General features: G+C 36.7%; 1 protein-coding gene and 1 pseudogene across 1 annotated transcript; both read left to right on the top strand.

Annotated features, from left to right (window-relative positions):
• The first annotated feature begins 11,060 nt into the window (after positions 1-11,060).
• On the top strand, positions 11,061-11,848 carry LOC101613306 (annotated as a pseudogene).
• A 4,546-nt stretch (positions 11,849-16,394) lies between these two features.
• Positions 16,395-17,330, top strand: LOC101596783. Its single transcript, XM_004670559.3, has one exon. It carries the CDS (start codon positions 16,395-16,397, stop codon positions 17,328-17,330), a length of 936 nt encoding a protein of 311 aa, XP_004670616.3.
• Positions 17,331-25,762: the final 8,432 nt, after the last annotated feature.

Here is a 25,762-nt window from a genome sequence, read left to right as displayed (position 1 = left end):
TGGCTGACAGGCCAAATATAAGGCTTGCAGTTTCCACTGTTGGGTAACTTCACTGGAAATTTCTTTCTCTCCTATTAAACTGTATGCAGCATGACTTTTTTTCTGCTTTCTGTCAGCTGGTCTACATGGAGGAGATTTTCAGTTCAGCTTCAGCAGAGTTTTTCAGTGGCCTTGCAGCCCATGTATGTGAGGTCTTCAGCAATAGGGTCTTATCATTGATTCCTGGTGGGAAACCAAGCTCCTCAGCAATGGCCTGTAATGTTTTGGGGGCATCAAGGAACTCCCTGGAAGGTATCCCATCCTTGGCACTGAAAATTTTCTATTAACAATCTATGGCTCCTGTGTGTTCCATCGTCCAAAGAAGTAGGTTGCCATATGATTATTTATATCCTCTTAGATTTTGATTAGCCTTCTCTCCACCTTTCCTTAGTCGGTCTCTTCCCCTGACCTCATTTAGACCTTTTAACTCACATTAATTTGTCCTTCTACTTACATATATACAATACCATCCTATTAGGTCCCCCTCCCTCCCTTCAGATCTATCTCCTTACATCAGCAGGATAAAGGATACTATGTGGCATGCTCTGAATGAATCAAGTTAACAGAGGTGTAGGGAGGGGGCCTCTAAATACAAGAATAAAAATAGTTATTGACTGAAGTCTACCTTGTCAGATAGTAGGATATCAGCCCTTGCTTGTTTTCTAGGCCCTTTTGCTTGAAATGCCATTTTCAAACCTTTCATCCTAAGATAGTGTCCATATTTTGCAGAAAGGTGAGTTTCTTGGAGGCAAAATTTGAAGGATCCTGCTTTTTAATCCAGTCTGTAAACCTATGTCTTTTGGTTGGTGCATTGAGGCCATTGATATTAAGAGTTATTATTGAAAGATGAGCATTTATTTTTGCAATTTTCCTTGTTTTATAGTTCTTCAGGTTTTACCTTTGCTCTCTTGTACTAACTAGTATTTGAGTATGATTTGTTTTTCACAGGTTCCTTATATGTGTGCTTTTTTTTTTTTTCCTCTCTCTTCAGCAGGAGGATCCTTTCAAGTATTTTCTGTAGAGCTCATTTTGTCTCCAAATATTCCTTTAGCCTCCTTTTGTCATGGAATGTCCTTGTTTCTCCATCTATCTGATGGATGGTTGGATTTGCCATTCTTAAATAAGCTCTTTGGGGCTTGTCATTTGTTGCTTCCTGATTTATAGTGCTTTTGTTTTCTCATGTGTCATTTGTCCATGGGCCAGGTATTATGGTGCACACCTTAAATCCCAGCACTCGGGAAGCAGAGGTAGGAGGATCACTGTGAGTTCCAGGCCACCCTGAGACTACACAGTGAATTCCAAGTCAACCTGGACTAGAGTGAAATGCTACCTTGAAAAACAAACAAACAAACAAACAATCAAACAAAAAAGGGCAATGGAACTAAATAGAGAGTTCTCAAAAGAAGAAATAGAGATGGCATACCAACATCTGAAAAAATGTTCTACATCCCTAGTCATCAGGGAAATGCAGATTAAAACCATGTTGAGATTCCATCTCACTCCAGTCAGATTGGCTACTATCATGAAAACAAATGACCATAAAGGCTGGCGAGGATGCAGGAAGAGGAACCCTTCTATAATGTTGGTGGGAATACGGTCTGGTCCAGCCATTGTGTAAATCAGTGTGGAGGTTCCTAAGACAACTAAAAATAGATCTACCATATGACCCAGCTACAGCACTCCTAGGCATATATCCTAAGGACTTGTCTCACCACCTAAGAGATACTTGCTCAACCATGTTTATTGTTGCCCTATTCACAATAGCTGGGGAATGGAACACACCTAGATGTCCCTCAGCTGATGAGTGGATAATGAAGATGTGGCACACTTACACAATGGAGTTCTACTCAGTAGTAAGGAAAAATGAAGTTATGAAATTTGCAGGAAAATCGATGGTTCTAGAAAGGATTATACTAAGTGAGGTAACCCAGGCTCAGAAAGCCAAACATTGCATGTTCTCTCGCATACGTGGATCCTAGCTACAAATGATTGGACTTTTATGGGAGTAGGAAGAAAACTAAGTAGCAGAGGCCAGTATGCTATAAAGGAGATATACAGGGCACAAAAAGGGAGAGAGAGGGGACTCCACCCTTTAGGATGGTATTGTATATATGTAAGTAGAAGAACAGATTAATGGGGGTGAAAAGGCCTAAGTAAGGTCAGGGGAAGAGATTGAGTAAAGAGAAGGTGGTGGAGGGCTAATCAAAATCTAAGAGGATATAAATAAGTCATATGGAAACCTAATTTTTTGGACAATGTAACATTCAGAAGCCGTAGATTGTTACTAGGAAAAAGTACCAGGGTGGGAATGCCATCCAGTGAGTTTTTGGCTCAGGAGGTCCTTGATGCCCCCACAACATTACACAGCATTGCAGAGGCCCTTGGTTTCCCAGGGAGCCAAGAAGAGATGGTAAGACCCTATTGCTGAAGAATCCACATATTTGGCCTGCAACATCACTGAGAAACTCTGCTGGAGATGAGATAAAAACCTCCTTCATGTAGACCAGCTGTCAGAAAGCTGGAAAAAGCCATAATGCATGCAGTTCAGTGGGAGAGACAGAAACCACCAGTGAAGATACTCATCGAAGGGGTGGGAAACACAAATCTAGACCCAAAAGTCAATGGTACCATAAAATTCTACTTGATAAAAGGCAGACCAAATGGCTGAACCTTCACCAGGTGCTTACAGGGAACACTTGAACCACAAGACACTGGAAAGGGTAGGACTAAGGCTAACCTTAATCTTCTACATCTTCCCTCTCTCCCTCTCCCTCTCTCTCTCTTCTCTCTAATTCTTGTATATTAGTTATCTTTTTCCTCATTTTCTTAGTAGGCACTGACCTGTAACTCCCAATACCAGCATGGGGCTATCATCCACAATGAGCTTTTGATCAGAGAGATTTACAAGGTTTCCTAATAGACAGACAGATTTCTGTCAGAATACTTGATGAGCCACCAGTGGTTAGTGGTAAGACCCTATTGCTGAAGACACCATATGCAGCTGACAGGTAAAATGGAATGGCATGGCTGGAAGCTGGAAGAGAGTCAGTCCCCAGACAGTCAGCACATCTAGTGCCAGAAGGTGCTACATGGGTGACTGAGGGAATATCTGTCCAAGGAACTCACGGTGTAACCTACTTAGTAGCAAATAACCTGTTGTGATGCCCACACAAGTGAAATAGTGGCACACAGCCATGGTTGGGAACCAACTGCTCTTGATTTGGCTAACTTATCCCCTCAGTGGTATGGGACCCATAGCTGGAGCTGGGAAACAAGTCAGAACCATATCCAAACATTAGCCCACTCTCCAATATCAAGCTACCATCAATCATGGGCTACAAGAGGGCCTATACCTGTTAAATTCTCTATTAAAAAAAGTAAGGGTTATCTCATTTGTCCTGGTGCTAACTTACTCTCCATTGGAGAATCTGCTTCTCTTTTCCAAATAGATGTAGACCCTAAGGAGAGAGCCACCCCATCATACCTCAAAAGGGCCATGGCTGAAACTAAGGAAAATTGGCGAAACAAGCAAAGGTACTGTTTTCCTGATGAACCGGATACCAGCACAAGGGGGAAGGAGACCAACACAGAGAAAAATCAACGCCTACCAAATCAGAGAGCCAGAGCCTCAGAGGCCCCCAACACCTCATCACTGAAGCAGACCAAAAATGAAATCAACATGGCTCAGGGAAATTTTGTGGAAGAGGGGGCAGAAAGAATATCAGAGCCACATGTTGGGTCATGATATGCAGAGACTTTTATCTTACCCATAACTGTGGGCTAACTCCACAATGCATGACCCATATACCTCAACAAGGCAGGGCCAACTGACTGTATTTGCTGAATGCAAAACTAATTAATAAATTTTTTTTAAAAGAAATTTTATTGTTGTAAGCAGAGAAGCCGATGTTATATAAAACAGAATAAAGGTGTCATCTAATGGTAAACATGTAACTTAGCATTTGAATATAATCATAAGCTTTAGGTATCTCATTTAATAAAAGACAAAGCACAAAATTCCTGTGTGTAAACATGAGTTTCTTTTTCTGTGGGACCTGACATCCACATGACATACGTTGAGCAGTTGTGACATTTTTGTAATGTACTAACAGAACTAAGGGCTAAGAATGTCATCAGAGAGCATCTGAAGCCTATGATGAAGATTTCTCCATGTGGCTAAAACCTGCCTATCTGATGGCCAGCCAATATATTTGATAAGGGCCTTCATTTATGACTTTCTTTTGATCTGTAACAATAAAACTTTTATACTGTTGAAACATGGAGTTAGGGTTACCTAAATCTATGTTCCTAGGCCATAGTCATTCATACTTGGCTCATGGATAAACTGTCTCTCATCTTATTTGAGATAAGATCTGTGTCATTTGCATCAACAATTCTAATAATATGTTCATTTAAAATTTGATAGCTGGGGCTGGAAAGGTAGCTTAGTGATTAAGGTGCTTTCTTGAAAAAAACCAAAGGACCCAGGCTTGATTTCTCAGGATCCATATAAGCCAGGTGCATAAGGTGGTACATGTTTCTGGAGCTTCTTCACAGGGACTAAAGGCCCTGGGACACCCATCTATCTGCCTCTTTCTCTCGCTCAAACTAAAATTATATATATCAGATAGCTGTTCTGTGAATAAGAAGCCTTCCACCTCTTCTCCACCACACTAGGATTAAGACTGGGACATTATGGCTCCAACATAATTTTTAATCTCCATGTGATACATTGTGATACATTCACTTCAGAGAGATTCACATATATATTATGAACAATAGAAATGATTCCTGAAAGTACACAAACACACACACACACACTTTTTTTTTTCAAGGTAGGGTCTCACTCTAGCTCAGGGTGAGATGATCTGCATTCTGAACCCATAATTAAAGCCAGAAGGTTTTATTTTGGATCATCAGCACCAAAAACAAGCTCTGTTTCATTTAAGGGGCATTTCTTCCAAGGTTCACATGTAACAGGAATGGAAGTTTCCAACTAGAAGAAAAGTGAGTACTTGAAGTCCACTTGTTCTATTACCCATGAACATCGCAATGTTGAAGGACCTTCATGAGCACTAGTCTTGATACATTACAGGAACTGCCCAATGCTAGCTTAAAGTGATTAATCATGGTCCAGGACCAATATATCTTCAAGGCATGTTTAATGGCTATTGGGATTTAAAGAGTAGCAAAAAATGTATCTCAGTGGCTGTAACTCTCTCCTCTAAGCTAACATAAAATAAATGCAATCCTGACTTACATTACTTTTCATGTAGACACAAGGTTTAAAATATTTTCAAATAACTTTTATTCATGGGTAATTTAAAAATGCTGTCACAAAATATGCCCCCACAAGCTAAGCTAAGCTAAGTAGTGTACTAATCTATGTTTATATTATATCATTATCATATCACCTATTTTGATACCTCATTTCTTTTAATAAATTATTTGAATTTATTGGTACATTTTGGCATTTTTATGAATCAACATTCATGAGCATAAAAATTGTTATAAGGTTTCTTTTCATTGAATATTTGTAGATTTAGCTTATTTCTACATAATGTTCCCAAATCAGGTTTCTCTTCAGAATCTTTCATCAACCCCATTCTGGGCTACCAACATAGCAACTGTGTTCCTATTTATTCCATAGTCTACCTCTCTGCCCATGTCCTTTAGATTAACATTCTGAAGAGCAGGGGTGGTATATCATATCATGTCCTGACCTCCTAGAGAAACCTTTTTGCTTATCATTAAGTTTTCTATCAATCCACATTTACAACCAAACCTTATTGTCTGGAGTCAGCATCATGCAAGACAGATGAAATATAAAGTCTCAGGAAAGAGTTACTCAAGATTTCCAACTCTATGATTAATGTTTAGATGTTCCTTAAGTCAGAAGAACTATGAGCTATTGTTCAAGTATGAAGCAGCCACATCATTTGATAGGATGACTACAAGAAGTGTAACACAAAATCTCACCAAGGTAACCTAAGAAGCTACTACTTAGTGGGGAAGGGAAGCAAATGCCAGTGAAAAATCATGACATATATGCATGAAGATGCCACAGTGAAACACATTTCTTTCTATACTTTATTTTTTTTTTAATTTTTAATTTTTTTTTTTTTTTTTTGAGGTAGTGTCTTGCTCTAGCCCAGGCTGACCTGGAATTCACCATGTAGTCTCAGGATGGCCTCAATCTCACAGAAAATCTCCTACCTCTGCCTCCTATGTACTTGGATTAAAGGTGTCCACCACCACACCCAGTGATAACTTAATTTTGAAAATATAAATCTATTAAATAATAATGATAAACCAAAAATTTAAATGTTCTTCAGCAAGCACCTGATCATTCTGAGTTATCACTGCATTTTTTAAACTAATGCAGTCTTTCCTTCTATAAAGGAAATCTTACAGTTAAAAAGAATGAAGAAGAATAGCCAAGGTAGGAGAATCATTGTAAATTTGAGGCCAGCTTGAGATTACATAGTGAATTCCAGGTCAGCCTGGGCTAGAGTGAGACCCTATTGTGAAAACTGCTCTAAAACTGCCCTAAAAAAGCCACAAATGGACATTAAGGAATCTATGCTAAGTAAAACAAGCCAGTCACAGAAGGAGAAATGCTGAATGTATATACTTATAGTTGCTATAATGTTCATACCCATAGAAGTAGAAAATACCATAATGATTATGACAGAACTGGAGCTGGAGAGACAGGGTGGTTGTATTCAACGTGTACGACTCTTTGCTAATGCTGTAGTACTTCATTTAGGTAAAATGTGTAAAAGTTTAGGTGTCAGGAAAATTAGGTGGGTATAGGATGAATTTATTGTCTTGATCAGTGTGGTAGTTGGCATGAGTTTTTTCATATGTCCAAACTGATCAAATTGCATTTGATTAAATATGTGCAGATCATTGTATATCAACTATACCTCAATAAAACTATTGAAAAACATACTCCCCTTCAATCATTTTGATATTTTATTCATCACTTATTATTCTCTAAGATGAAACAAAGACTGCCTAAGATAATGGATTCAGGAGAGTTTTGGTTTTTGTTTGTTTGCCTCTTCTTTGAAATTATCCAACAAGGGCAGAGGCATGTGGCCCTATAGGTGTTACTACTGAAGCAGAGCAGGAAGCAGCAGGATTTAATAACATGTGTCCAACTCAGACTTAAGGCAATGGATCATCGAGAGTGGGACAGAGAACTGAATTCCATACCTGCTATCAAAGCTGCTATGACCAGACAAGATATAGTGCAGCTTCTGTGATGGGTACCTGTGTTCTCACCTAGGACAGCCTAGGTGAGAAGGTAAGAAACAGAAAAAAAACAAACAAACAAAAAAACAAAAAAACAAAAAAACAAGTTAGCTTGCTAATGAATGTAGTCCAAAACATGGAAGGCTATGTTTCAATGAACAATTCAGCAGTTTTAGTTTATTTATGGAATTACACACCCATCAGCTTGCTATATTGTAGAATATTTTCATCACCATCCTAACCAAAGCCCCATAACTATGAGAAATCACATCCATACCTCCCTTTCCACAACTTCTGTCACAGACTCAGCTGCTTTCTATCTGTATGAACTAGACTGTTCTTTACACTGCAATGTGTGGACTTCCAGGTCTGGCGCCTAACATTGAGTGTTTCAGACTCTTTGAAGTCTATATATATATATGTATATATATATATACACATATATGTGTGTGTGTGTGTATGTCTATTTATATTTTTTTTATTTATATTTATAATCAGAACTCCATCATTCTTTATTGCAGCATAATTTTCCATTTATAGATAAAGTACACCAGTAATTATGCGGGGATTTCAATTTCTTCACATGGCTGTCAGCTACTTACCCTCCCTGGTTTATGTGAAATATCATGATAGATTTTATTTAAATTTCTTTAGTAATTAATGATAATGCTCATATTTTCAGGTGCTTACTAGGAATTTGTCCATTTGCAATAGAAAAATGCTTATGCAAATCTTCTGCACATTTTTGATTGGATTAATTTTAATTTATGGATAGTGCCTTTTATTGACAAATTTTTATACATGTGGATAATGTATTTTGATCACAATACACTCCCATTAACATCTTTGATCCTTCCCCATCACCTTTCATTAATTAACTTTTTCTTGTACTTTGATGTTTATCTTGTGTCCTTTCATGTGGGTATAACCCACTGAATTTATTTAGGGTTGCCTACATGGGCACTGCTGGGATAGAGTACCTGGGTACTACCCCTGCAGAATGTCTTCCAGTCTTCACATAGCCATTAATTACCTACAAAATCCTCAGGAAAGCATAGGAAATTCATAACTTCTACCATCCATGACAGTATACTGATGAACCCATTATTGTGTGTTTCCCTCGGATAACACTCACTGTGAGATCATGAATGCAACTGCCATGTCGTGCCTGGTTTACAACATTCCATACCAGTTCTCCCACTCCCTGGCTCTTGCATTTTTTCTGCCCCCCCCCCCTTCTGCATTGTACCATGAGCACTGGAAGGGGTGTTATAAATGTGGGGTGTTATAAATGTCATTTAGTGTTAAGTAGCCCAGAGTCATTTATTTTCAGCACGTGGATAAGTTGTGATTCTCCTCAGTAGTAACTACCATCTCCAATGGTGAGCTTTTCCCACCAAATGAGAGACTGGCACTAAACTATGGGCATAGGCACACATATCTAGGGGGCAATTTGATGGACACACAATATTTCTATCTAGCAAAAAAAGAAAAAAAAAAGATGGTAGCAGTCCCCTTGTCGGGACTATGACCTTTCCAGCCATAGGTTTTTCACTAGTAGCCAGTAATTCCTTCTCATAGAATGTGCCTCAAATCAAATCAGGTAGCAGTTTGTAACCTCCTACATACCTACATAGTTCTGATACTGTTGCACTAGTGGGTACATCCTACCTAGCTGGCTGGTTTGGTAGCTCACAGGTTTCCCTGCTGGGTAAGATTATTAATAACTTCTCCCCCAGCATCATACATAACACCTTCCACCACTGTGATAGTTAGTCAGTAGGGATGAAGCTTCCAACTTAGCTTCAGATTGATTATTTATGGTCCTGCAGCCAAAACAAGTGGTATCTTCAGCAATAGGCTCTTACCATATGGTTCTGGTGGGCAACTGAGAACCTTGGCAATAATTTGATTTTGGAAGCCTTAAGGGCATTACTGACTGACCATTCACTGGGACATAAGTATCCTGTCACTGAGATTTCCCTATAATAACCTGTAGCTTCTACAAGCAGCATTATCTATTCATGTAAAGTGCTTCTGTTCATACTCATTTTTAATTTTGTTTTAATTAGCTAACAAAGAGGTAGATTTCCATAAGACATTTATATGTCTTTACTTTGGGCTAATCCTTCCCCCTCCTATTGTTCATGCTCTTACCTCTAACCCCATGTATACCTCCCATGCACTAGTTAGGAAATGGAATCAGCCTAGGTGCCCTAGGACTGAGGAATAGCTAGTAAGATTCTGGCTTAAGTTTTAGTCAGCTATAAATAAAAATGAAATGTGCAAGAAAATGAATGGATTTGAATGGCATTTTAAGGCATGTATTCTTTTAAGGTTTCATGATATCCAATATACTACAAGTTTTCTATTACAGACTCTGACTCTGGCATCTTATTCAGGACCACCAATTCCATGGTTACACTTTTTTCTAATATTGATAAAATATTTGTTCTTACTCTAAGTTATGGGGCCCATTTTTTATGAAATTTTATGTATGTCATGAGAAAGTATTGTATCTCAATTCTTTCACATGTAGCTATCTAATTGTCTATTTGTTTACTACAGAACATCTTTTCCACATTGTATTGTTATGAAAAAATAAAAATTTAATCCTTCATAGATATGTTCATTTCTACGTTGCCTATTTTCTTCAACTAATCTGTACATGTATGTTATTATAATACTATAACATTGTAGACAGTTTTTATGTGGGGAACTTGAGACTTCCAACTTAATTTTTCTGTTTCAAGTTTGTGTGATTACTGCAGGTCTGTTTCATGTTAATGGGTATTATATGGAGAAGAAAATCAATAGTGGTAAAAGTCTCGGGTTTTGATAACGATTACACTGAATTTATAATTAGTTTGGAAAATATTGTCATTTTACAATGCTTAAACTTCTGATTTATAGCATGGAATATTGTTTCACTTAGGAAAGAATTTAATGCATCCAATAGTGCTTTATAATTTCAAGTATTAATTACTCCATTTCTTTTATTTATTTTGCTGCTTTATTGTTTTTCATGATATTTCAGCTGGAGTTTTATAATTTCTGTTTTCTTGTTGACTTTCTGTTCTACCACCTTGCTATACTTTCTAATTAATACCAATAGCTCTTTCTTATAGGTTTCTTAGAATTACATATACATATAATATCAATTCATTTACAAGGAAATATATTTTTTTCTTTCTTCCCACTGTGGATTTTATTTTAATGCCTTCTGATTTTATTTTAATGCCAAATTTCCCTGGTTTGAACCTCTATTACAATGTTGAGTAAAAGTGCACAGAGTGTATGCCATGTGTTTTTAGTGACTTATGGGAGAAGTCTTTCAGTCATCACCATTAAACAGATTGAGAGAGAGAGAAAAAAAGCGTGCATGTGCGTACACACACATGCATGTGCACAGGCACCCATATAATGCATTGTTGTTATTATTACAAAGAAAACCATTTTATCTGTATGTTAGAAGGATTACAATACTACATGAAAAGTCTTCAGCAAACTCTTAAATCCAAAGATCTCTTTTTTGGATGTTCAAGGATTGGATATTAACATATCCTTGTTTGTTGTAGTTTCCCAAAAGGGGTAGACCTATACATTCACTTACATGTTCCATATTTTAAGGATCCAAATATCTTAGACTCTTTCAGAATATTGGAAATGCCTGGCTGAAAAAGGCTTAAATTGTGCTGTATACCTTGGAAACTAGTAAGAAAGTACAGACCTATCTCAGTTTATTTCTTTTCTAGAGAAAAATGGTCCAAGGTAATTACTCCACAGTGACTGAGTTAATCTTTGCTGGATTCACAGACAAGCCAGAGCTGCAGCTGCCCCTGTTCCTGCTCTTCCTAGGAATCTATGTGCTCACTGCGGTGGGGAACCTGGGCATGATCATCCTGATCCTGCTCAGTTCCCACCTGCACACCTGTTATATCTGAGTGTCACATGTTGGCTGCTATGGCATATGACTGTTATGTTGTCATTTATAACCCCTTGCTGTACAATGTTACCATGTGCTATCAACTCTGCTCCTGGATGATATTTGTGGTTTACAGTATGGGTTTGATTGGTGCCACAGCTTACACAGTCTGCATGCTAAAAGTCCTTTTCTGTAAGGCTGATGTAATATAGCATTATTTCTGTGATCTCTATCCATGACTGGAGCTCTCCTGCGCCAGTACTACTACCAATGAGGGAGTAGTTCTGTATTTCAGTGTTTTTAATATCCTTTTCCCAAAGGTGAGCATACATAGCTCTTACATCTTCATCCTTGCAAGCATCCTCCACATCTGATATACCAAGGGCAAGCCCAAAGCCTTCAGCACCTGCAGCTCCCACAGCTCTGCTATTGCTGACTTCTTTTGGTTCAACTGCCTTCATGTATCTTCAGCCACTGTCAGAGAGTTCCATGGACCAAGGGAAAGTGTTATCTGTGTTTTATACCATTACTGTCCCCATGTTAAATCCCTTAGTTTATAGCCTGAAGAATAAGGATGTCAAACTTGCCTTAAATAAGTTTCTTAATAAAAGAGGTTTCTTATAAGAAAAAAAAAAAACTATGGTTCTTTATCAGTATTGATAATTTCTGGAGGTTTGTAGACCACAGACCTATGTATATCCACATGTGAGATTATTGCTACTTCTTGCAAGAACAGATTCAAAGAATGAGACAGATGGAAAACACACCTGTTAGGAATACCCAGGAATCCATCCACTCAGGATAATGTGCATCCATGTAACCATTTTTTAATACTCTGAAATGTTTTGATATGTATATCATATTTTGATAATATGTACAGGACACATGGTCCTTTGTATGTGTAACATCTTATTTCAGAAATAAATACATTTGGGCAGTAGACTTTGATATTCTCAATATAATGTACAACCAGACATTTTTTTTAAATTTTGTTCATTTTTTATTTATTTATTGGAGAGTGACAGAGAAAGAGGCAGAGAGAGAGAGAGAGAGAGAGAGAGAGAGAGAGAGAGAGAGAGAGAGAGAGAATGGGCATGCCAGGGCTTCCAGCCACTGCAAACGAACTCGAGATGCATGCGCCCCCTTGTGCATCTGGCTAACATGGGTCCTGGAGAATCAAGCCTTGAACTGGGATCCTTAGGCTTCACAGGCAAGCGCTTCACTGCTAAGCCATCTCTCAAGCCAACCACACTTTTTTTTTTTTCGAGGTAGGGTCTCACTCTAGCTCAGGATGACCTGGAATTCACTCTGTAGTCTCAGGGTGGCCTTGAACTCATGGTGATCCTCCTACCTCTGCCTCCCAAGTGCTGGGATTAAAGGTGTGCGCCACCATGCCCGGCTCCAACCAGACATTTTTAATGAAGTGTATTTCTAAATAATTCTAAAAACTATTATCTCCTAAATAATTTTAGCAAAATAAAATATGCAAATACAAGATCTGATTTTTAGTGTATATAGTACTGTGTTAGGGAATATGGGCAATGACAATGCATGAAAATATAATTTCTTCCCACAAAGTGTTACAGTTGAAAAAAATGACTATACTAAATAGGACTGCAAACTTTATGCAATTTTCATATACATTCATGCAAAGAGTCTTTGATTCAGTTTTGTGACTATGCTCACATCTTTATTTTCCTGATGCATTTGTGCTCATGTCCCATATTCTAAAGAGATAATGTCTTTATTTGAAATGATATGATAGTATCTTAGGTTCAGAAGTGCATTATTTTACTATTACAATCATAAAGGTTATTCATTCACATGCAACAATTGCAATTAGAAAATTATTTTCTTAGTAATGACAAATGGCTTTTGTTATAGTCAACTCCTCCTTCCCAGCATGAACATTTAATCCTGGTTGTCCTGCAATTGCAATGACAATAGTCTTCTGTATTGGGCACAAGTAGTCCTGGCTTTGTCATCATCATGACTGTAAGCTTGTGATGTGAACATTTCAATGTCATGTCACCTTTGTCTCACCCTATAAAACCAGGACCAGCAATGGAAGAAAGAATGCTATTCTCCTGTGTGAAACTAAAATATTCATTCTTCTTGATAGTTTATACACTACTGACTTTTCATACCTCTTTTATTATCCCACAAACTAACCACATATGAATGTATAGAATACATATGCAAAATCATGACTCACCAGATGGCATTATAAATTAATATGTAATCAAAAAATATTAATAATTATAAGAAATATGACAGGGTAAATGTATGATATTACTATACACTATGATAAAACTGGATAGTAGTTTTATATAGAGTTTGTTTTTCATTTCCCTAATACAACAAATTATTATATTCCATAAGAAAATAGTTCCTCATATTTAATTGGCATGTTTAGGCACCATTAACTAAAATGGTAGGGTACTTTAGATACTATTATTTTTTACCAGATATATTTATATAAGTAGGTTTACCTGTATAACACACACACACACACACACACATACACACATATACACAAACACCATATTTCCTTCAAGCAAAAGATCACTCAGGGTTTTACAATAATTCACCAGAGGAATAAGTTTCCTTTAAATTGATGATATCCAGAGTTACAAAAAACAGATGTAGCTTCCATCTTTGGTTTCACATAATTACTCCAGATCCGACCTCCATCATTAACCAAAAGTCCACCAGCCAGAAATACATGGAAGAAAGTGATGTCCCTTCATGTGAAGAATACTGCCTGGAATCATATACTTCGCCTACAACTACATTCCCTTGAGAATGACTTAGTCACTGATATAAGCTGAAAGAGGTGGAGTTGAGAAATACATTATGATTTATATATATGGCAGTGTGTCAAACTGATGTTCATATTATTAAACCATATTTCCTGGGGAAGTAAAGGAGAATATCTATCAAGAACATTTGGTGTCTTTTGCACATTCTAAAATGTGTATTAACTTTTAGGAAGACTCTATGTTGTATCTAGGGCTTTAGATTGGGATTTAGCACTTCGTCTTAGGAAAATAATAGTATGAAGTGGGATTAAAATGAAGTGTGCAATGCACAAATAATATATATGTCATTAAGTATTAAGACCTGCCTGAAAGGTACATGTCATGTTAAATAAAGCAATCCCCATAATTGTAGCAACTCTGGGGTGATATATCCCTATTCAGTAATGCCTTGTTGACTCAACCCTCTTTGTAGATTTTACACACCTTTAAATGACAAGGACAGTGATGAATTCCCATGTATCCCACCACACCAGGTTGTAGTCAGGCACATGCTGCTTTAGCACACATTGTGTGGTAATGATGACTCTCCTGAATGTTTGTGGATCTTATTAAAGTGTGTCTTGAAGTGCATCATATTTCTCATTCTATTTTTTATTGTTATTGATTAGTATCATGCTTTACAGGGTATATGATTTATTCTATTACTAGGTTGTTATTCATTAAAACTCAAAGTGTAACACTACCATGACTTTATAAAATATAAAGTTCACATTCAACAGGAATTTAAGTCAATGCTAAATAAATTTGATTTTGAGAATGTATTGGTACTGGTATATAAAAATTATATATGTTAATAAATACCAGGTAAAACATCAAATATTATTTTACTTCCAGGGAGATAATTTACTATGAAAATAATTTCTATAGCATATGTATTATCCTTGTTTCTCAACATTTCATTTTTAAGTTTATAAGAAAAAAATCATGATCTACTCTCACTAGTCTTGCTAGGGACTATGCATGGGTCTTTAGTAATATCTGAATATTTAAATTGGGAGATAAATAAAATTTGCTGTTACTCAGCCCTCAGTTTGAAATATTACAATAGTTGCTGACTTATGAATGTAAGATAACATTTGAATATTATCAGAGAAGTCCACAAAAGTAAATGTTTGGAAAGAATTTCTTTTCTTTTCTTTTCCCCATTTTCCCTTTATAAGGTATAACAATAGGTATTTCCATTAAAATAAATTTTAAAACTCATCTGAAATGTTGAATTTATAAATGACTTGGATTAAAAGTACCCATGGCTCCCACATCCTTATTTTTCAATTGAAACCTAATAAAAAGCATCAATCACATTTATGTGATTATAATACATGTTTGGCAACTGGTGAGACAAAGGGAATTGTTGATTTTTCCCCAGAGTTGTTACTTGTGGAATAAGATTCTAGTGGGAGGTCATTATCACTGTTTGTTCCCAATCATTGATATCTTCTGGGTTAATTCCCACAAACACAATATATAATCTGGTTATCTTCACATAAACCCAATATTTCAACTCAACATATCAAACAGCCTTTGCAGGGGAACAAATGATTTGGACATTACCTTCATTAGAGAAAAGGATCAGAAATTAAATAATACCTTGAGGCTATTTCTCCTCAAATCATCAGACCCATTTCTCACCCCAGAGCAATGATGACAAAAAAATATCTGAGATTGAGCTCTCTGAATAAGGGGTATGTGTGAATTTTAAATATTTTTTGGTAGTGTGCCAAATGTGTGCTTTTTAAATATTGTATGTTTCTGCTGCAGTCTTTCTTCCAGTACACACAGAGACGTACATAGCTTTATCCATTCAACCCATCCTCCTCTGAAGAGCTGTACTTGCTGGTTGATGAGCATACTCTAACATCCTCCCATCCTCTGCAGTATAAATTCATGTAAAACACTGCTTTGTTTGAACATTTTAACTCAGGCAGAGTGAAAGTTCTGTTTTGTGGTTGTATTTGTATTGACTGAGTTCTAAGGTTCTTTCAACAATTGTAGTAAACAGTTTTGTTGAGACTGGTAATCATCTTTGAAACTGAAGTTAAAAATTCCAAAGTTGTGTTCATCTTATAAGGTTATGATCTAGTTTAATTCAATTCCTCTTTTGGTCATGTAGTCATATAGTGTCCCAAAGAAAAAGGAGAAGCTCAGGTTATAATGTCCTCCAAGTAACAATAATGAGCTCTACTGCATTCTATTTCTCTCTCTCTCTCTCTTTCTCTCTTTTACATACACACACACACAAACACACACACACACACACACACACACACCATACATATAACACATATGCAGAAAAGCACACTCGTTTTCTCTCTTTTGAACTTAGAACCTTCTGACAAGATGACAGGATAATGGAGTCTGGAAATCATTCCATGGTATTCAAGTTCATCCTGGCTGGTCTCTCAGAACAGCCAAAGTTACAGCTGCCCCTGTTCCTCCTCTTCCTAGGAATCTATGTTGTCACTGTGGTGGGGAACCTGGGAATGATCACACTGATCCTGCTCAGTTCCTCCCTGCATACCCCCATGTACTTCTTCCTCAGTAGCCTGTCCTTCATTGACCTTTGCCATTCCACTGTAATTACCCCCAAAATGCTGGCAAATTTTCTGGTGGAGAAGAACATCATCTCTTATCCTGAATGCATGACTCAGCTCTATTTCTTCCTTGTTTTTGCTATTGCAGAGTGTCACATGCTGGCTGCAATGGCATATGACCGTTATGTTGCCATCTGCAACCCCTTGCGTTATAGTGTCATAATGTCTCATCACCTCTGCTTCTGGCTAACAGTGGTAGTTTATACTTTGGGTTTCATTGGGTCATCCATTCACACAGGCTATATGCTGAGACTCTTCTTTTGCAGGACAAATGTGATTAACCACTACTTTTGTGATTTATTTCCTCTCCTGGAGCTTTCCTGCTCCAGTATTTACATCAATGAGTTATTGGTTCTATTCTTAAGTGCATTTAACATCCTGATGCCAAGCTTAGCCATCCTTACCTCCTACATCTTCATCATTACCAGCATCCTCCGCATTCGCTCCACTGAGGGCAGGTACAAGGCCTTCAGCACCTGCAGCTCCCACATCTTGGCTGTTTCTATCTTTTTTGGTTCTGCTGCCTTCATGTATCTGCAACCCTCATCAATCAGCTCCATGGACCAAGGGAAAGTGTCATCTGTCTTTTACACCATTGTTGTGCCCATGCTGAACCCTCTGATCTATAGTCTGAGGAATAAAGATGTCAAATCTGCCATGAAGAATATTTTGAATAAGAGAGGACATACATGAATGGAGTCATTATCATATCAGAAACATGATTTTGATTTGAATATATGTGTATAAAATCTGTTAGTCTTAATTTGCAAATTTTGGCATATCATTGATGCTTTTCGATGTAACAATTTTGAACAATTCTCCTCAAGTACAATTTCTTTGAATTTATATTGTAATGACTATATCTGTAAAATATAAAGAAGGGCTGGAGAGATGGCTTAGCAGTTAAGGCATTTGCCTGCAAAGCCAAAGGACCCAGGTTTGATTCTCCAGGACCCATGTAAACCAGATACCCAAGGGGCACATGTGTCTGGAGTTCATTTGCATGGCTACAGACCCTGGTGTGCCCAACTGTGTCTGTCCCTCTTCTCTCTCTCTCTCTGCTTGAAAATAAATAAATAAATAAAATTTTTAAAATATATAAAGAATAAAATCTCAAGATTTTGAAGCCTTGAAAAGTCTTATTTTGGGGATGTAAAGATTGCTAAGTGGTTAAGGATTTTGCCTGTGAAGCCAAAGGACTAAGGTGCAATTCCTCAGTACCCACACAAAGCCAGATGCACAAGTGGCACATGTATCTGTAAGATGTTCTGTTTTTTTCAAACGGGCTTTAGCTATGTAGCCTAGTGTCACGTGAAACTCACTACTCTCTGCTTCAACCTCCCAAGTGCTGGGATTATAACAAAAGACTACCACGCTTGGTTTACGGTAGGAGCTCCCATAGAGCTTGGATTACAGGGGAGGGCCACCACAATGGGCTGAGAAATTCTAAATTTTGTCTGGCCATGTTGGAAAACACCTTTAATATTTGCTGCTTGGGAGATTTACAGTGGATTGCAAGTTTGAAGCTACATAGTGAATTCAAGGAAACCCTATGTAGAAAAATTTAAAAATTAAGTTGGGCATACTGGTTTATGCTTATAGTCCCAGCATTTAAGAGACTGAGGCAGCAGTCCTGGGATCACAGGAACACTTTGCCCAGCTTTGTTTTTGCGTGGGTGATGAGGATCCAAACTCAAGTCCTCACGTTTATACAGCAAGCATTTTAGTGACTGAGCTATCTCCCTAGCCCAGTGGTAGTGTTTTGTTCAGTTGCCTATGCTGGCTTATAACTCAATAGGTATCACCGGATGGCTTCAACAATCTCTCTGTCTAAGCTTCCTGAGGGGTAGGTGAGACAGGAATGGACCATAACTCTCATCCAGTTCTTTAAGATATACTGCATTTGTACCTTGTTCTTTAAACTGAAATGTTTGCCTTTATTATTATCTATGAAATTTCCTACCACTAGAATTCTTTCTTTAACACCACAATTTGAACTGACTGAAATCCCAATATTTACCTTCATTGATAATGGTCACCATTATTTTCTCTCTTTACTTTGACACAAAATCTGACTTAATCACATTTTTAGACTAACATTATTGCCAATGCTCAGATATCATTTTGGAATCCATTGGATATTTTGGCCATTAATCAACTACTTAAATGAACCCTTTTACATTCTTGCTCCAAAATTACCTAAAATAATTACCACTTTTATTCTTCTACTTAATCTATTATTATTAAATAAAACAGAGGTATGTAATAAAGTTTGTCAAAGAAAATGTTATCTATTAGGACAATATGTAAAACAAAATGGCACCATGGTTACTAGTCTTAGATACCATTTTATAAAGGAAAAAGAGAAAATAAGATATAAATTTCTGATCTTGGTTATGGTCTCATACCACATGTTTTAACTCAAATTAACCATTGGAAATATGTATTAGAATCCATATGCTTTCAAAAGTGAACTGAAGTACAAAATGAGTAATAGCATCACCAAAGTCACATTATATAAAGTATAATTTAAGATGTGAGTTATCCACTCCAAATTCAAAATTTATTTATTTGAGGCAGAAAGAGAGGTGCAAGGACTCTAGCGACTGCAAATGAACTCCAGACACAAGTGCCACTTTATGCATCGGGCTTTACATGAGAACTGGGTAATCTAATCTGAGTCCTTAGGCTTAGTAAGCAGCTGCCTTAACCACTGAGCGATCTCCAAAGCCCCAAGAAATTTTTTTTGTACCAAAACTTAGTTGATGCCAAAAACAGTTATATGTGTTTTACACTTTTTGTACATAGTTCCAATATAGAGTTTGAAAAATGAATAGAAAAATACTTATGTTTCATAAAATGAAATGGTATTGTAACAAGTAGATCAACACCTTAAGGATGAGTATATATATTTTTTATTTATTTGTATATGTATGTTGCAGTCAGATTCACTTTGCTGGTAGAAATCACCCAACCAAGAGCAGGCTGTGGGGACAAAAGAAGTTTATTTTGATTTACAGGCTCCAGGGGGAAGCTCCATGATGGCAGGGGAAATGATGGCATGAGCAGAGGTAGAGGGTAGACATCACCCCATCTGGCCAACATAAGGTGGACAATAGCAACAGGAGAGAGTGCCAAATGTTGGCAAGGGGAAACTGGCTATAACACCCATAAGCCTGCTCCCAACAATACACTCCCCTCAGGAGGCATTAATTCCCAAATCTCCATCAGCTGGGAACCTAGCATTCAGAACACCTAAGTTTATGGAAGATTCCTGAATCAAACCACCACAATGTATATATTGATTAATCTTATTTCATAATCTGACAATTTTAAAGTAGGTGGCATTTATTAAGTCTGAACTGTAAGCCAGCCTACATTTTAAATTTCCCCCCGATTGTCTCAATCTTTATAAATACTCTATAAAGTGAAAATGTTTTTAAAAAAGTAAGTAGAAAATTAAGACACTAATGCTTAAAGAATTTTTTTTTTAGAAATAAGAACAAACTAAAACTACTCAAACATTTGTCATAAGCAATGACATCTAATAATGTTGACTACATTCTCTGCTTTTTCCAAGGTTTCAAGGTATCTGTTATCTTAAATCTTTAAATAAATAATCAAAAAAGAGTGGTGATAACCTTCCCATATAAAGTTATTTGAAAGAGAATAAAGTATGCTGGGTGGGGTGGTGCACACTTTTAATTCCAGTACTCAGAGGGCAGAGGTAGGAGGATCTCTATGAGTTTGAGGTCACCCTGAGACTACAGAGTGAATTCCAGGTCAGCCTAGGCTATAGTGAGACCCTACCTTGAAATATTTTTAAAGTACTGTTTTAAAAATTGAGTGTCAACAAGGAGGGGCCAAGAGGAGGGTGTTAGGTCATGGATGAGCCTAATAATGATACAAAACTAAATGTATTTGCTGAAAACAAAACTAATTAATAAAAATAAATAAATATAAGAACATATGTGTTCAAAAAAAATTGAGTGTCAGTGAATCAAAGGATAGTGAACTTAAAGTCAACATGGGTAACACAGAGTATTCCAGGCCAGCCTAGGTACACGGCATGACCTCATACAAAACAAATAATAATAAATACTGTAATATAATCAATTATGCATCAAAGGCTTCTTAGAGTGCTTGAATGACAGAGGTGCCATGATGGAGGAAAAAGAACAGAGGCAACAACTCACAAAATAGTGGGTGTGGCATACTCATGTTGAGCACAATATGTAAAACCATTATTTTGAACATAAAAGAAAAGAACCTGGGACTATGGTTCATGGGAGAAGTCAAATAATACAGATTACTCCTAAAATCATTCTCTGGCCATATATTCAGTATAGGAAGGTTAATTCCAAATATAGTACAGAGACTTACTGAGTAGTTAATAGAAAGGTCAGAGTACAGAAAGGTCAAGGTGGCTATAGTTTATGTTGCAAACTATTAGAGAAGAGGGATATTCTTAGAGAATATACTCCAGAAAGTTGCATGGTCACCTCAAAAGTGAATGTCTCAATACTAATTTCTGGATGCACAGGCTGATATTCTACAGGGCTAAGCAAAGAAAACTATCAGAACAGTTGTATCTAAGGAGCTGTAAGAAAAAATGCTCCACAACCTCCCCAAACAGTGCCATCAGCAGGGTGCCCAGTTTTCACACCTATTTGCCTATGGAGGACATGTGACACTCAAATCACAACAGTGACTTACAGCCTTCATTTTCTTGCCCATATAAATAAATGCCATATGATACAGTCATTGGCAAAGCTAAACACTTGCCAATTATTTAGTAATGAGAAAGAGACATTTTAAAGAAGGATTATGAGCTCTTCTTTGAGTTTCTACAAGCAAAGAATTCATCTTAGTCAAATTTCTTTGCTGAACAGCCATAGTAATAGCTAACATCCTTGCAGGGCATCACCTATACTGAACAAAGCTTTTCTTTTCTTTTCTTTTCTTTTCTTTTCTTTTCTTTTCTTTTCTTTTCTTTTCTTTTCTTTTGTATTTTATTTCTTTATTTATTTGAGTGGGAGAGATAGAGGAAGAAGCAGAGAGAAAGAGAAAATGGGCATGCCAGGACCTCTAGCCACTGCACAAGAAGTCCAGACGCATGAGTCGCCTGTGCATCTAGCTTACATGTGTCCTGGAGAATTGAACCAGGGTCCTTAGGCTTCGCAGGCAAATGCCTTAACCATTGAGCCATTTCCCCAGCCCCCTGAACAAAGTTTTTCTTTCTGGATCCCATGATGCTTGCTGTAGGGTTATTTATATATAGCTTTAATTAAGAGTCTATCTATCTATCTATCTATCTATCTATCTATCTATCTATCTATACACATATATAAAATTAAATATTATATTATTAATATAATAATATTATATTATTAAATAATAAAAACTAATATTTTACCCTAAAGATATCCAAATGTCAACACATTTAACTGTAAAGACCTGGGACAGTGGCTTCCTGACTGATATTAATTGTAATTATACCATCATCTTACTGTGACATTTGTAAAGGAAAAATGCATTATTTTTCATTACTGGTGCCTTTAGACATATTTGATTTTCCAAGTTACTGCAGTACTTATCATCTGAGCCAGGATAATAAGACAGAACAAAAAAAGAAATAAAAGGCATATATATATATATATATATATATATATATATATATATATATGAAGTAACAATAGCATTGTTTCAAGAAAGAATATTAATATACAAAATTTATTTACATCACTAAGTTATGACAGGGGAACAACTAGAAAATAAAATTTTATTTTATTTATTTTTGGTGGCAATGGTGATTTGAACCCAGGATCTTTTACATTATCAGGTAAGCACTCTACAACTGAACTACATCCACAGCTCTCGATTTCTAATTAATATTTTTAGTTAGAATGCAAAATAACAGATTTTTTTTTGTTTTTGTTTTGTTTTTGGTTTTCGAGGTAAGGTCACTGTGGCCCAGGCTGAGCTGGAATTAACTATGTCGTCTCAGGGTGGTCTCAAACTCATGGCAATCCTCCTACCTCTGCCTCCCGAGTGCTAGGATTAAAGGCATGCGTCACCACGCCTGGTTATTAACAGATATTTTTTTGATGACACTTTAACATACATCATTCTACTCTGCTTATATTTGCCCAGGAAATAAAATTTAACAATAATTCTTGAAATGTCAAAAACATTATAAGCATTATAAAATGTAATAAAAGGTGTATAAATGCCCTACCTTAAGAACTCAAATCATCACTGAAAATATACCATGGTTTCATGCACTGCTGTAAAGTTGTCATATGCAAAGCGTGTTTTCTGCATACAGGTAGATAAATAGATTAATGAGATAAATTAAAATACATACAGAAGTTTCATCTTGTCTTAACTCTTTTCTTTTATTTTGCTAAATATAGTCCTGGAAATCCAATGGAATTAGAGCAGTTAGATCTATGCCTGTATTGCTGAAGAAGTCATTTGTTAGTCTCTGCCTTCTATTACAATGGTCCTGTGTGCCCTTCTTCTGTTGAGCCAGTGACGGACTTAGATAATATGATGTTGTAGAATTTCTTTAACTTGGTATCTAAGTTTATGCCATGGTTATGGAAAAAAACAACAATTCTTGAGGTGGTAGTGTAGGGGAGCCCATATAATAAGTCCAACTTTTTAGATGACAGGAAACCCAAGTAACCAATGGAGGACCCATCTGCAGGTGTCCAGAGACACCAGGTCTTCCCATCTGTTGTTACAGCCATGCCAGGTTTTCCCAATTCCAGATCAAGTTAAAGAGCTGAAGACATAGGCATCCAAGAATAAGGACCCACCTACATTGCAGTAGCAGCAAACAGCCACGGAATGGCAAAAATTAACAACTATGCCAACATACTATAAGAATGTGGAGTGGCATGAACATTGCTAGTGAGAACATGTCCATATTTGAAGTTTTTACTTCTTAATCAAATTAAACAGGTACATATGTTTTATTCAGTAATCCATACATAGGTACTTTTTACATCTAACTTTTTAAACTAGTTTATGAAAATATATGCATTATGCATAGAGGTTGAATATATTGTGCATTTCTTTATGGGAAACTCTCCTAAAATATCTTCTAGACTTTAGATATATTGGAAGCATTATTGTCTATAAACATCCTGCTTTACAACTGAACATCAGAATTCTTGTTCCTATCTAGCAGAAACTAAGTAGCCATTCATCAGCCCTTTTTCTACTCTTCTCCTCCTCTGCCTAACCTCTGGTAACAACCACTCTACTCTCAAATTCTATGAGGTCATCATTTTGACAATCTGTAAATGAGTGATATCATGTGATTTTTATGTTTCAAAAGAGAGGTTAAAATACATATTTATAAAAGTATTTGCACATGAATTTTTACAAAACTTCCTTCATAATATTCTGCAAAACTCAATGAATAAATAGCCACCAACTGGTGAAAGAGTAAGCAAATGATGACCTCTCCCTGACATAAAACGACAAAAAAAAAAAAAAAAAAAAAAAAAAAAAAAAAAAAAAAAAAAAAAAAAAAAAAAAAACCAGCCCCATACAACCAGCTAGAAATTCTCACAGGAAGCATGGTGATTTCCTGAAGCTGAATCCAAACAACATTGGTCTGTGAAGAGCCTGGACAGGCAAAACTAAGCTCATGTGAGTCAATCTGGCTGGATATAGCTCAGTGCTAAAGTATTCACATGATATTTCAAGGCCTTGAATTAATCCTGCACTGCAATGGAAAATAAGACAAATCATAAGAGCGGCTTGAGTGTAGTTAAGGACTGACAGAAACAGGACTTGAAAGAAACATCTGTTGAGATATACATATTCTATACTGAGAACACATTGTAATTTTTATTAGTGTGCCCATTCAGAAGCATAATAGCCAAACAGTTATGTGTTTCATTTTATGTAAATTTCATTTTTTAAAATATAATTCTGGAATGTTCAATTGGTTACAATCTCCTCTCAACAATAATCAACAATAATCTGGCATAAAACACAATCTTTCTCTCTCATTATTAAATAGATAATTGCTGATTTTTACTTTATTTCCCCCCTACTTAATTATCCTTATTTAGCATCACCCAGTCAATCTCCAGAGAAATAATGTACCATGCTGACTGAACTGTGAAAGTTCCTGTAGCAGAGATTTTTTTTTTTTTAACTAGTATATTGGTCATTAGGTAATGAAGCTATCTCCCACATTACTAGACCGTAGCAACAGAAGGATGATAATTTTGGGTGTTCTAATTTTGTTGTCTAATTCTAGGGCTGGAGAGACTGCCCAGTGGTTAATGTGATTGCCCAAAGAGTCTAATGACAGGGTTCGATACCTTAGTACCCATATAAAGCCAGATGCACAAAGTGGCACAGACATTTGGAGTTTGTTTACAGTGGCTAGAGGCCTTGACACATTCATTAATTCTCTCTCTTTTCTTTCTCTCTCCTTGTAAATAAATTTTAAAAACATATTTATTTTAAAAATACCATTCCGATCTTTCTACCTGCTTAATCAGGTTAACTACTATCAAATTCATTATCAAAAGAATAATTTTTCCAGGAAGTTGGTGCATGAGGATAGTTGTGAGTTCAAGGCCTCCCTGAGACTACATAGTGAATTCCAGGTCAGCCTGGGCGAAAGTAATACCCTACCTCAGAAAACCAAAGGAAAAAAAAAAAAAAAAAAAAAGAACAATTTTGTGTTTGCCTCAGACAAAATGATGAATCTGTACATTCAGCACTAAAAACAGATTCTTGCACTATGATTAAAATATGGGGGCTGGGCTGGAGAGATGGCTTAGTGGTTAAGCACATGCCTGTGAAGCCTAAGGACCCTGGTTCAAGGCTCAATTCCCCAGGACCCATGTTAGCCAGATGCACAAGGGGGCACATGTGTCTGGAGTTCATTTGCAGTGGCTGGAAGCCCTGGTGCACCCATTCTCTCTCTTTCTCTCTCTCTCTCTCTCTGTCTGTTGCTGTCAAATAAATAAATAAACAAAAAAATTTTAAATATGGGGGCCATTGAAATACATGTAGAATGGCTTCCTCCAGGTTTCTGTCAGCTGGTCTACATGGAGGAGGTTATCAGCTCAGTTCCAGCAGGATTTCTC

Source organism: Jaculus jaculus, chromosome 3 (genome assembly GCF_020740685.1).
Source record: "Jaculus jaculus isolate mJacJac1 chromosome 3, mJacJac1.mat.Y.cur, whole genome shotgun sequence".
NCBI classification, from domain to species: domain Eukaryota; kingdom Metazoa; phylum Chordata; class Mammalia; order Rodentia; family Dipodidae; genus Jaculus; species Jaculus jaculus.
Note: the sequence above shows the minus strand (reverse complement) of the source record. Positions and strands in the feature narration are given on the sequence as shown.